At 39.6% G+C, this 15,663-nt stretch overlaps 1 protein-coding gene across 2 annotated transcripts in view; it reads left to right on the top strand.

The window, feature by feature from the left end:
• Window positions 1-1,927: 1,927 nt before the first annotated feature.
• pde4d (phosphodiesterase 4D, cAMP-specific) overlaps window positions 1,928-15,663 on the top strand; it is a 184,673-nt gene continuing 170,937 nt past the window's right edge. Inside the window, exon 1 of one of the 2 annotated variants that reach the window (XM_071483195.1) lies at window positions 1,928-2,044. In XM_071483195.1, the coding sequence (XP_071339296.1) occupies window positions 2,032-2,044 (13 nt within the window). In that variant the 5' untranslated portion in view covers window positions 1,928-2,031. Of the gene's footprint in view, window positions 2,045-8,541; window positions 8,722-15,663 lie in introns of those variants that run through there. The other variant, XM_071483197.1, reaches the window with a different exon arrangement.

Below are 15,663 nucleotides of genomic sequence, written 5' to 3'. Positions count from 1 at the left end.
GTTTTTTATTGAGTGACACTCAGCTGTGTGATGGCAAATGCGAGAGCTTTTCATACATAACAGGAAGATGATGTCTGTGCAAGATATAAGTACAAATTATAGAAATCATTTGAAGTCTGTTTTGTTTTCCATATAAATATGTTGAGGTTTCTGAATGCCGTAACTAACTGGATGAATGGAGAGATGAGAGCAGGCAGCAGAACAGCCCATTCCTTAGAGGGCATGGATGATTGCTCTCCACCATGATGAGCTCCAACAACCCCTGTCTGTCTCCAAGCCACCCTCGCAGGTCCTTCCGTGGTTTTAGTGTGCGAGGCGATGGGATAACTAGGTCATTATCAGGCTGGATGTGTGACACAGCTCATCTTTGCAAACATCTGTAACACAAATTAGGTGAACAGGATTTGTTGTTGTCCTTCACCACACTATACATGATGATTTAAAGATAGTTTTTTTGATGTTTAACAGATTTAGGTTGTATTTGTTTATTTCAGTAGATTGATGTTTGACATTGCACAGAACATTTTACTAAAATGTGCTTAATGAAGACAGCAGAAGCAACAAAAGGGTAATCGGATTAATTGTGAAGATCTGCCATCCCAATATTTTAGAGGCTTGTGCTTATAAAAAGATTAACTATGGGTAAACTATATCCCTGTCTGAAACTGTAATTAATTACATAGATATGTTGCAACTTATGTCTGAAAGCAGAAATGAACATTTTATCCCAACGTTATTTGCTGTGTCTGTCAGAGCGATGCCATAAATAAGTTCAACAAACTCTAATTCTATTAGTGCAGTGACATTTTTTTCTGCATTCTGATCAATTTAAATTTGAAATGGGCCATTGAATGCACTATTTAAGAGCAGTTTCATTTGATTTCCAGCATTTCATCCATATTAGTCACCAAGAACACACTTGTCAAAGTATAATAACTGATTAAGTTTGTGAGAAACTGTAAAATTGACTGTAGGTGAACTTAACAGTTGCCCTTTTTTCCACATCTAGCAGTTGTGGAGCCGCATGAGTCTTTATGTCTACCTCAGGGACAATAGTTATAGTACTCTTCAGGAAATATTTGACATTAAACTAAATTACACAGTGCCAGTAACATTAGCTGCTGACTTTGGCCTTCATACATTTAATGGTAAGATAAAATGAGAACATGTCAGTAACAGTAGCTACTAACTTATGGAATACAAGACTAGCTGTAAGCATAAACATTGATCATACATATAAGACTAGCATTAGCTACTAAACTTCTAAAATTTGGACATATAAGGCTAGCGTTAGCTGCTTCTTTTGGAAATTTGAAGGGTAGCATAAGCTAACCTTTGGGCATTATGTTAGCATAAGATGCTAACTTTACTTTACAGTTACAAAGATAGCTTTAGCTCATTGAAACCTCTGAATATTACAAGTTTAGCTTTTGGACAAAGGTAAGCATAAAGCTACTTTTTACAGTGCCAGTAACAATAGCTGCTGACGATTGAAATTTAATGGTAAAATCAAATGAGAACAGGTTAGTTACATTAGCTACTATCTTGCCACGAACAATAATCAGACACTATGAAGCTAGCATTGGCTGTTGAAGTCCTAAAAGTTTGACAATAGCAATAGCTTCTAAATGTTTTATGTCAGGACATTACAAGGCTAGCATTAATTGCTATTTTCAGGAAGAAAAGTTAGTATTAGCTGCTAACCTTTGGACATCAGAAGGCAAGCATGAACTGGTAACTTTTGCATATTTGAAGGCTAGCAAATGCACTTCTTCACTTTGCCGTCTTGTGATTTGATTTTATTGTGGTATGGGGAATTTATGTCACAGTGAAAAATATATTCAGTGATTAAAGACAGAAAGTCAGTCAGGCAATCACTCAGAGACATTCCAGATTATAGGGATGGCCCCCAAAAACAAAATGCTGTGCAATATTTAACTTTATTTCAGGCCTTTTCAAATTTTGACCTAGTCTTTTTTTCACATCAGAGATACAGAAGAGAAACATTTCAGAGCGGAAATCCTGGACGAGATGGTGTTTATCGGTGAGTTTATAACACTGTATCAAGTTGGGTTATTTTTTAACCCAGCAGTTTTTTGAGAGCACAGGGAAGTTGTGGTTTGTAAAGCAAATATTTTAGTGGTGCTGCCCGCTCCAGTTGTGACCATTTAGAGGACAAGTAAGGCTTTTAAAATAGCAGAGTCATGGAGGAGCTGATTGCAGATGAGAGAAAAAAAAAAAGCTAGATGGTAATTGCTTTCTGTGTGGACACTGTGATTGACCAGATCATGATGCTTCCAGGCGGTGGCACATCCTGTGCAACAGTGTCACGGTTTGAGCGTGTCTGTTTTCTAAACAGCAGCCTACTAGTCGTGACTTATGATCACAGTTTGGAAAAAATACATGCTTGTGTGTCCTGATTTTCTGGGAAACTTTCCAGTGAAGGACAACAATGTGCAAAATAAAGTACTGAGTATATGGGAGAGAGACAAGACAAACGATGCCAAACATCTGTCTTTACAGCATTTTGCTCCATGGTACACACCTCTGTGATATGAGAAGTATGAATATTGGATTAGACTATATGTAATTGCTCATTTGATGAAGGTGAATCTAATTTTGCCTGGTCACATCTCTTGAACCCGTTAAATAGTAATTATGCAAAGTGAATTTAGCCAGAGCAATGTATTGCCCAGGTGGTTTGTTAAGTCCTTGATATTAACAAGAGCAGGGGTACTGCCTGTGTGTGTGTGTGTGTGTGCTTGAGTATGTGCGTGTGTGTGTATGGCTGAATATGTCACTAGAGGGCACATGGCTTTCTGGGAATAATTATTGGTATTCTAGATAATTGTGGGTATTTGGTTGACTAATAATAACTAAATCTTCTTCTATCCCTTTCTCTGTCTCTTTTCCTCTTCCTTTCAAGATCTCTTCAGTGTAAAAGTATGTTTGTATGTAAAGTAAGAGTAAGTATGATTTTACTTATCAAAACTTAAATAATACATCAGGGTAGCAGTAAAGTTATGTTCTGCCAGTGTGCTGCTCTCATTGTACTACCCTAAAAGAGTCTGCTTTCATTCCTAATGCCACCAAATTGAAGATGTCTGCGTGTGAAATTGATCTGATTAGAGTTTTACATGGTCATTAAAAGTGGAGCTTGGTTTCTCTTGGTCTATTTTTTGCTACTGGTACAGCTGGCAGAGCTGATGCTCTACAGAAAGACAGGTTTGTCTGAATCTGCCCCTTGCCATTGTGTTTCTCTGTGTAATGTCAGTCACCACATCAAAAAAGCATCTGCCCTCATGTGTCGTCTCTTTAAAGCTAGATAACACTGCTTGAGGCTCCCGTAGATATTGTAACTTTTTTTTAATGTTGTGTTACAATTTGGTGGAATCTGTTTTGATATCAGACCAGACCAGATCAAAATTTCAGTGACAGGATCATGTAAGAGAGAATATGCTTTGGTATTGTTTAGGGCTAAAGCCTGAAAACAAAAGTTAGGGAGTAGTGAATAGTCCCATTATGATTTCTCAGAGCCCAAGGTGATGTCCCAAAATGTCTTGTTTTGTCTGGTCAACAGTCCAAATGACAAGACAGATTAAAAAAAATAAGATTAAAACATTCTTTTAATGACCAATAGCATGTGGCTTGCATTCATCTCTGCATCTCTGCAGTATGGATTTTCTGTGCACCTGTGCCTTTACATCTGTGAAAGCATGATTTCAACTGTGTGTTTGTCCCTTTGGGCAAAACTTTACACAGCACTGAGTCACCACACCTTACACCATGAGGAGCCTCTCCCTCCCCTTCTGTGATGGTTGCTGTCAACAGCTTTTGCAGCAGCACAGCAGTGGAACAAATCTGGTGCGTTTTGGACCGAGAGATGTTTCCCAGGTACTTATCTACCCCACAGCGGTATATCATTTGTCCCAAAACTGACTTATTGATCACCGTCTTGTCTTCCAATAAGGCCTCGGTAAAATGAGTCTAGTCTGCTGTATGTGTGTGTCAGCTGCTGCCTCTGTAGCTGTAAGCTGTCATGTCTGCTTAAGGACAGGCAGCAGAGAAAAGCTATTTATGTAGCCCATTTGCAGATTTTTACATGTGTTCAAGGAATTTTCAGTCTTACATCCTTCAGGGTTCACGGATTAAAGGCTAAACTATTTCCCATTGCGCTGACAAATTACAGATGTAAATTTATATTCATTTTCCTGCTGTTTACCCAGTGTATGATGTTTTGATGCAACAGTACGAAAGAGGAACAAAGCGTACAACCTTTGCATAGTATTAGCATAACCCTTCCACTCCTGTGAGTTTGACAAGCCTTGGGGCCAGGCAGCCTTGTACTGTAGCACTCTGTTTGCTTTGCTGAATCCCAGCCTGCCTGACTGTTTGCCTGGCTGTTCCCTGAGGGCCTGCCTACTCCGCTGCTTGTATCCCTGTCTGCCTGTCTTGCTTCTTGCTTGCTTGTTTTCGTGTTACAAAAACCTCAATTTACCATTTAGGTTTAATGGAGAGCTTCACCTTAAACCAACACGGGGCCTTGAATGATAAATTAAACCTGTGACTCAAAATAAGCTCAGAAAGATGATTCCTCCAAAATTAAAAAAAAAACAAGGCTACTTCTACCTTGTTCCAGAGATGGATTAGACAGGCTGAAGGTAGTCAGATTCAGGAATGATCACTATTACCCACTCTGTGAAAAATGGCTGGCTGCTACAGCCGTTTATCCAAGTCAATATTTGAAAGAGGGAGAAGGTACATTACCTTCAGTGTGTATTTATATGCAGGAGTCTCTTCACTTGGGGAGCAATGAGAACATAACCTCAAAATGTATTCTCAGAAATGCTCAAAAGAATTAACAGCACAGTTACATTTACTGGATGCAATTTCCCATAGCCTCATTTCTCTGAGTGTTTTGTGAGGTTTGATGGACTCTCTTTTAGTTTTTACAGTCTGAACATGGACGGAGTGTTGGAAAATGCACAGCCACAGGAATCAGCAATACAAAAATACCATCTGAGTAATATCATGTTTTCAGCCATTTGTCTGGATGAGAGCCCTGAGCTGAACATGTTCCAGACTTGTAAGAAAGGATGGGAGGCAGAATTGGTAACAGTTGTCCAGAGGGGCCTTGTATAAGGTACACACTTTGATTCGATTTGATTTGATTATTCCTGATGTTTGCCATACATAGTGTTGTTGCATAGGTGCGTTGCACTCTGTGTTACCCTTCAAGCTGTTCATGGGTCTTATTGCAGCTATGTGATCAGATCTTTAAATCCACACGTGCTATAACCTTCAAGTCCTTATTACATGAGGAGATCCATATGTGACTGGGGTGAACTTACTTTGACCTGCAGTCCTATTCAATTTAAGGGGAGTTCCAACAATTGAATACTGCAATTCCATGTAGTTGTGAGAGTTGTTGTGAAAAGTAATGCAATAGATGCAGCGATATACCAACTTTTAGTCCCATGCATGATCATACATTTCCTATAATGCAATAATACACTAGTATCTTTTCATTAGACAGTTCATACTTGATGGAAGTCCACATCTTTCAATCTTTATGCCCCCTGTTTGTAACACAGGAGGCTATCTGTTATAAACTTAAAGACCGAGCTGAGATAACCCTGATGACATCACTATGAAATCACCAAAAGACTAGCTCCTCTAGGCCAGCAGAAGTTATTATGTAACTGTTATATATATATATATATATGTAATAATGTCTTTACTTAAGGTTAGCTCATCACTATCCACAATGTTTCAACCACATTCATGTACATATTTGCTAACTTCTGAAGAGTTTGATGAGAAGATGGCTATGAAGATTGCAGCTAACTGGCTGCGGCCCGTAGCTTTATATTTAACAGACATATATGAAAGTGGTTTTGGTCTTGAAGAGGAGATGACCACACACTAATCTCCAGTGATTGTATTACTGATGTTTTAACCAAGTGTGGTCATCATCTTTTCAATATACCCCATTACATACATCATCATTCACCAAGCATCTCTTTCTAGTACAACTCTATCTTCTAGAAATTATGTTTAAGTGCAACAGATTTGCAACAGCAAATACATTTTGTACAAACTGTAACGCAAGTGGCAAGTTGCAAATACATTGATACTGAACACATCAGTAAAATGTTTACATACAATGCATTCAAAATATCTGATCTTGCAGTAGAATATCCACTTGTAGTGACTGCAGCTTTATTTATCTTTTTTTATGGTCATGTTTAGGCACTCAGAGCACTTGGTTAATGTAAGGGAATGATCATAGTCTGGTTTAATACAGGACAACTTCACAGTGACTAGAGATACAATGTGTTTATTTACATTTAACCAAAACCACAATCTTTCCCTAACCTAATACATTATATAAAACACATCACTTTTGATACATTTTCACCTGGCATCAACACTTTTTTACCTTTTTTTTGAGCTCCTAAAATTGAGACTTTTTTAAATGCTGCCCTCTTTTAGTTTGAAAACTCCAGGGTGGTAGCAAGCAAAGACTGAGACTTTTGGGTCATGTCAGTCACGTCTATCTGTGGCAAATGCAACATGGATGATGAATTACAGGCGTCTTTGGGGTTCCTCATTCACAGTATTTTCACAGTATTTTCTACTGACAAACTTTAGAGAAGACAATCTGCTTCCTGTTTACGCCAGCACGTGCATGCTCAGTGTTTGTGAATGGCCATGTCATAAGCATTTTCATGCATTGTTAGTATGGACATTATATCTGATACCAAGCTAAAACACTTGTCTGTTTGGAGATCAGACTATAACCTGTGCCAGTACAAAATTTATGTCTCTCAGGGTGATGATTATAGTCCCCTAACCTAACCTGTGGATGCAAACCCTGGCCTCTGGTGTAGTGGTTGTGTGTTTTGTACACCCAAAATCCACCCCAACCACTTTGGCAACTCTGCTGCCGATAATAAATATAGTGCTTCACTCAATGGTATATGAACGTAATTTAAAGGAGACAGGATTGGCTAGTCATGTCAATCTTCTAATCTAAGTCTCTGCAGAAAAGGTGAATTGGCAACTGTTCCTTTAAGATTTTTTTTCTACAGTACATTGTCAGAGGTGAAATTGGTGAGGTGCTGCTTTGTTTTTCTAATGGAATATTATTTAAGTCTGGCGATTCCACTCTTGAAAGAGCGCACTTTACTCTGACGTATATACATCATCATGTCATCATCATTATCATCCAAATAAAATACAAAGCCAAAGCTTTGCGCATAATTGTTTTTATCTTAGATCCTTATCCTTATCCGTTCTAGATAACTAGGCAGCAGCTAAAAGTCCTGCCTGACTAAATCCACCTCTTTACTGAGGTGAGAATCTCTCTTGACCAAACACCATGGCTCCAGTCCCTCTAGGGAAAAAACAAAGGTGTTTGAGTATGTATGTATATGTGCGTCAGTGTCACTGATAGCTATGGAGCCTAAATAAATATGACTGTTTCAGCACTATACAGGCACAGCAGACATTCATTGGCTCTGCAACACAAGCCATGTCTGTCTTGTCAGTGTGTAGTTTCCTACAAAAACCATTTGCAATTAATTTCTCTCAGGATAAGCTGTATTCCCCATGGTTGCCGAAGCAGGAGTCACATCATATCTGGGAGCTGCAAGTGCATGTGTAAGTGTGATACTTTGTAAAATATGTCAAACCAGATTCAGTCTTTATTTCGATTTGTGTCACAGTTTTATATCTGAGTTAATTTCTCATGAAAAGATCCTAGAAAGTTGGACAAGGAACTCATTTTCAGTTCATCTCTGTTTTTTTTTTTTTTTTCATCTCCAAGAGGAATGTCCTGCTGTCTCTCATGTAATGTAGGCTCCTGGCTGCAGCTTTAAATTTAATGAGCAGATATGAGAGCAATATCAATCTTCTTATCTATATCTTCACAAGAAAGGCAGTGAGCGTACTTCTTAAAATGTTGAACTATTCCTTTAAAAACACTGTTAGGCAATTGTAAAGCAGGGTCAGTCTAGACGTATCAGCACTGCCAGCTCAAAGAAAGAAGTGAAAGCACAATTTTAAACCATAGCAAACCAAAAAAATACTTGTGGTAGAATCTCATACAATAAATAGTAGTGGAGTAAAGATGTCTCAGCTGTATAACCTGGTTAAGGAATATTTCGCAACCATGAACAGATTACACAACAATTTCCAGAGTTTTGTCATCCTTCTCTGTTTGTTTATACTTTACTCTTTCTCTTTACAAATGGAAATGTCTGCACAACTGCTATATTATAAAACCCTCATACAGTCACTACTACAGCCATTCTTCCCACTTTGTCGCACTCCTCTCCCTTGCACTGCCTTTAATAAACCCCTCTCCTCTCCTGTCCTCTACAGTTTGCCTACAATTGTGGGAACTTTCAGCTGGACGGACAGGGGGGGGGGGGGGGGGGGGGGGGGTTAGCTGGAGCACGTGATTGGCTGAGAGGCAGGAACCACTCTGACATGATTGGCTCTGAGCCTAGGAGCTGTGAGCAGAGTTCCCTCCTTATTCCAGAGAGCATCAGTAAGCAGCGGAGTGGGACTTGCTGTGTTAGAGATGTACACCAGATACTTTTGTTTGTTGTGGTTTCTCTGATTGGGAATCTCACAGAACAGACAGAACACACTGCACAGTGACCAGGAGTGGATAAATAAACTCTTTCTGGAACTTTCTCGAAAGGATATAAAGTAAGTTTTAATATTATCATTTTTCTCCCTGTTACTGTACATTGATAACTGTACCAGTAGTACAGTAGGTGTTCTTTCTGTGGGGTTACTGTTGTTACAAAAGTGACACATCAATTATTGTAAGTAGCACAATATTTTATACAGTGTGACAGCAAATATAGTAAATATACACAGATACACATCACCAACTCTTCTCCATGTTTTTAGTCAGAAATTGGAAGTTGTGGGTGTGCATGTGCAAGTGTGTGTATACAGTATGTGCATGAGTTCTTGTGTATATGTGTACATGCATGAGCATGCATGCACTTGATGTGTTCATGCACTGGACTACTGAGAGTATATACTTACATTCTGTGTCTTTAAGGGATGCATAGAAACCAACCTTGTGCTTTAGGGGGAGAACGTTGCAGTGCGACTTTACAGTGACCAACCTCATCAGCAAACTTGTCACTGCAATGCTTCGCACTGACAGAGGAGCTCAAGGACTCCCCTCCCAAAATCTCCTGGTGTGACTTTCAGGCTGCAGGGTGATGGTGGCAGTGGCGGTAGTCGGCTATAAATAGGCCTGCTCCAAATTGTGCTGCAGTCACGCATAAAAGGGAACAAGAAATGACACAGTCATTGTTTGTATTAGATCTTTTTGATTCCAGTGTAAACAGAGATAAATTACGGTATACCCTAATACCTTTTTTTACTTCCATATTATAACAGCAACAGCCTCAACAAGGGGAGGATTGAAAGGAAAACAGAGATAAACAGAGAGGGACAATAGAAGTAGACAGAAGGTGCACCGTGTCTCTGTTAGTGTGTTTGTTTTTGTTAGGATGTACTGTACGTGTGGATGTGAGTGAGTGAAAAGCCTTTTCATGTGTCAGAGTTTTTCTTTTTCCACACATGGCAGTTTAACAATATTTAGTGACTCTCCTCAGTTCTCTTTAAGAGGATTATCACCTCTTCTGCTCAGTTAAAGAACAACTCCCCTGATTTCCATAGACGCACTTATCAAATTAATCAAAGCAGCTGGTTATGAAATGACTTTGCAAATGTTGCAATGCATACAAGGAAAGGAGCTTGGTCTTGTTATGATGTGTGCTCACATGTATGAACACAGGGAGAATGAATTTAAAAAGTTACATCATATTATTACACACAAATGAGACCCAGGAGGATTTAATGTTGAGCCAGCTGACTAGCTAACAAACATATGGATCTGTTTATTTGTCATATTACAGCCCCCCTGGTAGGTGGAGACCTTGATTTATATGGTATTGTTATGAGGTTTGTTTCATAAAAACCAGCTTGCCATGATAGCTCTTCTTTTTTTTTACTTAGTTTGAAGCCATCCGAATGTAAAATGTTAAAAGTAGTGCTTTCTCCTGTCTTTTGTTGGTTCAGACAAGGGGAAATAGCCTGCAGTCTCTAATACCTACCTGTCTGTCAGCCTGCTTGTCTCAGAGCTCCTTTATTGCAGTGTATAACACAGGGAGCCTTGTGTTGTACCTGACCTCTACTATGCAAATATATACAGTGAGACTGCCAACCAGCTGCACACTCCACCTCCATGTGGATGAATCAGTGAGATGAGAGGGGCACACTAAGCTCATTGTTTCACCTGTACATCACCTGAGCGCTGAGATAGAGGCTGTTACCACAAGCTGAGAATTTGACCTATATGACAGGGGTCCCTGCGCTCTCCTCCTCACTTCTAGTTCTGTGATGAAGCATCTACTCTGCAGAGAAGTTAGAGTAGTAGTAAAGGATGGCTGCACTGACCTGACAATGACTGCTTTAAAATCACACAGCATCAGAGAAAATTATTATGGAGCACACATTGCTTGTATTCTTGCTGTTATCTTGCCCTAGGTCTTTTTTTCTGAATGAGTGTTGCTGCTTGCCAGTGTGAGTCAATGGGAGCGGCGAGTAATGAGCTTGGCTCAGTGTACTCTATGTGTGTGCTGGACAAAAAGCATCTGCACTGCTGCTGATGTCTTAGTATCAGTCATTTGAAGAAGGATCTCTGCAGCTGTATGTGTGTGGCTGCATGTACACTATGTGCACAAATCTTCGACTGGCCTCAGTGATGTGCAAAACCTAAACGTAAAGTGACAACGTCAGGTCAAGTGTTTATCAGACTTTGTTGTATTCAAATGGCTCAGTTAGCAGGAGCAGCTATGGTTGATATAGTAGGTGATGTGTTTGAGTGAGTGATGCTGTTATGAGTATCCAGAAGTGAAGGGTCAGGGGTCAGGCAATGGCAGAGAACTTCTGTGTTTGGTGCCAACAAAGTCAAATGTCACAGGTTTCCCTGGGCCATTCTTGGCATTTTATGAGTGGGAGTTAATGGAAAATTATATAATTTGCTTCCCAAAGCATATTCATTACTGTAATAAAGGCAGTGTTTGTTTTCCTCAGTTCTTCTGGCAAGGGAGAGTATGCAGAGGTCCTCTAAAGCTCTCATGCAGAGGCACTGCAATATACATACATGCACACAGACACACAAACACATTTAAGCAATGGCAAAGGCATTTAAGTATCCTTTTATTGCAAAATCTGTTCCCATAACAATGAGCAGGAAAGTCTCTGTGTACTCAGGGCTTTTGGAGGTCATTCTGGGACTTTGCTGTTCTATCCAACTTCAGTAACATTTACTGCGCTGATTGATTGACTGTAAAAGTCAAGTGCTGGTCTCTTCTTATCCTTTCAAAGAGATCCTCAAAAGGTATTTTCACCAATTAGTTTTACATCTGTTTTTAATTTCAAAGTGGAAGGAAACAGGTTTTTGGAATCAGGAATAGTTTGCATAGGCAAAAGATATTCCCTGTCTCCAGATGTTTGGCAATATTGTCATGAATCCAGTGACGAATGTGCTGTTTGATATATAATTTGAGGACAAGTGCGACTTTTGAACCTTTGATGGAGTCTTTTGCCTTTGCAAAACCTTAAAAGGTAGTACCACAGGCATGCCTTGAGACCATCCCATGACACATAATGAGTTACACAGATATGTCCAAAGTAGCATAGAGGAAAAGATACAAGAACCCCCCCCCCTCCGTCTCCTGCTCTCTCTCTGCAGTGGAGCCCTATAAACAGTGACACAGCACAGCTGGATGGTATCAGGAGAACCACAACACAATGTCTTACTATTAAGCCACACTGTTATGGTCAGTGGTAGGGCAGATATAGCCTAATTGATGTCATGCACACAAACATAAGCTGGGCCTGACGAAACAGATGACGGTACTGATACTTGAGAGAATCTGTGCCTCTGCAGCAGCATCTGTGTGTGATGACTTTGACTTACATGAGGCAGGAAGAATGACCTCCAAAGGACATGAGGCAAGAGACGAAGAGAGAAACAGCTGGAACCTGGAGTTCACTTGTACTTCCCTTTCCCCTTGCTCACTGGAAGTCCTGTAATTGTCTTTGTTAGCTTTTTTGTTTAAATTAAGAGTAACAGCTTACACTACTTTTACAGATGCTCAACTATTGCTTTGGGATCTTCCCTGGTTTGAATTGTGGAGCAGATGGGTGGGTCGGGGGGGTTTAATAATATCTCAAGAGAGAGATGGTATGCGCTGGTCATCTTTTGGTCATCTCTCGCACGGCACATCCTGGTGCTTTGTTTAACAAATATTAAATACTTTGTTTTCCTGTACCGCAGAAAACTTTCCATAAACAACTGTTGACATTTTCTATGTTTAGACTGGGTCACAGTAATGTTGCTCTTAAAAACAGAAGATGTAGACAAAGAGCTTGAAACCCAACTCCTTTTTTTTATTGTTTTTCTTTCATTTATGCTCTTGCAGTCATGCACACACACACACACACACACAAACACACACACAAACAAACACATACACACACACACCATGTGACTGTCCACAATGACTCCATAGGACTACCAGAACAGGACGGTGTAACATACAATAGTGAAAAAAGAACAGCACTTAAAACAGTTTGGGAGATGAGCAGCCCAATGAAATAAATGCATTCAGCATCCAGTCCCACCACAGCGAGTCAAACAACTGGATAGAGTTGCACTGTAACATCAACTGGCCTCTCACTTAGAACTGATTGCATTGCTTGGAGTGGACACACACCACAGACTAATTAGAGTCTAAGTGCCTTTGACAGCTAGTGTTTGTGCAAGAAAGGGATAAATAAACATCAGAGGTGGCACATGGATTATTTGACTTTTTTTCCCCTTTCAACAGCGCCAAAAAGGACTTGCTTTAGCTTACTCTTGATATTTTGTGTTGAGTGAATGACATCTACTTCATATATGCCAGCAGGGACGGCTTGCCAGTTGGCTTGGCTTTATTAAAACAAGGACATTTGGTCAGGTGACCTATATTGTTTATTAGGTCATGGCCTTGATGCGTGTCCCTGTCTAGTTCAGGACACTGTAAATGGAGTGAAGCCAGCTAGCTACCATTAGACCAGGCAGCCTGTGCTTGCCCCACCACACTCATGTTAAACACCCTGCTCTCTGAAACACATGTCCAGTGCACCTTTTTCAATAGGATGGTCTGTTTAAATTAAATGTGCCCACTCTGTTACTCTGCCAAACTGACTTGACAACAGTTCAGTTCCTGTTGCAGAACATTTTCTGAAGGAGAATCATGTTTTTGTTGGGCTTTCCATTGTTGCTGCCTTGAGTTCTGTTTCTCCTGAATTAAGAGTGAGGTACGCTTAAATTGAACGAGCTAATATAACATGTTGTCAGCCCATGTCAGTAGGCAAAAGTGATCACAGCCATAATGAATGGAAATCCTTCTGTCTTTGAAAGGGACAAGATGGGATGTCAGCATCCCCCTTCCGTTTGTTTGATATACCTGCTTTCTGCGGAGGCAGTGTAGCCTGCTTTTCATTATAGCTATGGAAATACTCTTAGAAAGTGCCTTCAGCACTTTATCATTAATTATTTCAGTGTTGGCTGAGCTTTTTGGCTAAGCTTATCTGTCTTTTTGTCCTGTGTTAAGATGCTTTTATGCTGTTACTTATACAATTTAATTACTCATGTTGCTCATGTGAGTACTGAGATTCAGAAAACCTTGGTTGTCCATCGCAAGGAAATGGAAATTTGTTATTGATGTGCCCATGGGTAAAAAAACAACAACAAAAAACATGCAGCATTATCAGTGTTAATTTGATTTTGGAACACAATTCTCCTGTAGCTGCTGCCTTGTTTGGGGGGGTTTCCTGTTGACTCACTGCAGGCTTGGATCAGCAATTACGGTAATATTGTACATTTACTCCAGCCCATTCACATTATTACTTTACTCTAACATTGGCTTCATAGGAAGCACAACATTGGTTTTGTTACACAACGTTGCTTTCACACATAATTCACACACCTTATATTCCTCTGATCATTAGACAAATGTTTTCACTTAAAGGCAACAAGGTGGTGTGACAGCTTGCTTTATTTTTCATGGCATCATAACATCTAATCTGCTGAGCTTTTTGGTTTATGATGCTGCTAGACTGCCAAATTTAATACGTGTATGTGTTAGTGGTCAACATATGTTAAGAATTATATACTGTATTAGTGAAGTGTTTCAGTGAGAAATGTCACTCATCTCATTTGATACTTTATTCTCTGCAGTATTAGGGAGCGCTTCTCTGGGGAAAGACTACATGGTGGTCAGTGCAGTCCACATCTGTCCACCTCTGTATGTAATGTGGGTGGGTTTGAGGAAATATTTATCATTGTCACTCTCTAATCTGTGCTGTGTGGTGTGTAAGTGATGGGATCAAAGCCTATATACACCAAATATCTTTGTAAATAAATAAATCTGTGACATGAGATCGATTGACCAAAATAGCACAGTAAATTTACCATTTACGGTTAAAATCTTTTGTACAAGCTTGTTTCTTTAGATTGAAGATGAGATGAGAATCACACCATAATCTTGTTACAGTGCAATAATACAGCCCCAGTAATAGTTCCTCATCAGTTACTCATATCTGCGTGTATCATCTCATGCCCCTTATCCTCTACATAACCCCTTTTATCTGGTATCATCCGTTTTCGGATATGACATGGACTGCACATAGATACATAAAATGTTCCCTTGAAATAAAAAGTAATTCTGTCAAAAGACACATTGTTTTTTGGCTGTTTGCCCTCTTTCCTAGTTTTATTTTTTCCTGGTTCAAACTTGATAAATGCCTTCTCTACTAAAACGTCACCCTCTGTTTCACATTCTCACTCCCACTCACTGTGTCTCTCACCACAGAGGGAGGAAGAGTATTGTGAAGTGGAGTCTAAAGGTCTAATTCCATGTAACCATCTAAGGAAGTTAGCTCACAGCCTCAGGCAGACCTAAATTAATCTCATATCTCACAACATGTTTGATCTGTAGCATGAAGATGGGTGCGCTCTGCTCCATCTCATAAATCGCTCACACAAATGTTCAAGTTTTACAGTTACAGGGCATTGAACAGTGAGTTGTACCGTATATAATTTAATCTATACATTAGATGTATTATTTTACTGAATGCATATGTGAACTGTATGCTTTGCTACATACAGAGTCTGCTGTCATAGAGTTAGCAGAGTTTCTACTGAAATGAGCTTTTGTGAAGTCTAGTGCAATACACCACTGACTTGCTGACAAAACCTAGAGTGAAATAATAGTTGTCTTTAAATTATTATGCACCAATTCCACAGTTTGAATAACCAAGGGGCATCAAGAGTTTGTTGTAAATCTGTTCTGCTATTTTATTTTAGCTCTGAATCATCAAGACGACTGACTATCTTGCTTAGCCCTAATTAATAGGATTTTTTTTCTGGATGAACAAGTTGGGTAAGCATATCTGCAGGAAAATATTTGGTTTAATGGTTGTCTGTTATTATGTAGACAAGATTCCACCATTTCCCTGTGGTTTGGTGCATCTTCAGACTGGCAAATCTGCTCAGCAAAGGGGTTCAGTGGA

Source organism: Trachinotus anak, unplaced genomic scaffold (assembly GCF_046630095.1).
Source record: "Trachinotus anak isolate AG129_WGS33_773 ecotype Australia unplaced genomic scaffold, CSIRO_AGI_Tana_v1 ptg000008l, whole genome shotgun sequence".
Lineage (NCBI taxonomy): Eukaryota > Metazoa > Chordata > Actinopteri > Carangiformes > Carangidae > Trachinotus > Trachinotus anak.
This window is presented reverse-complemented; position numbering and strand designations above follow the sequence as displayed.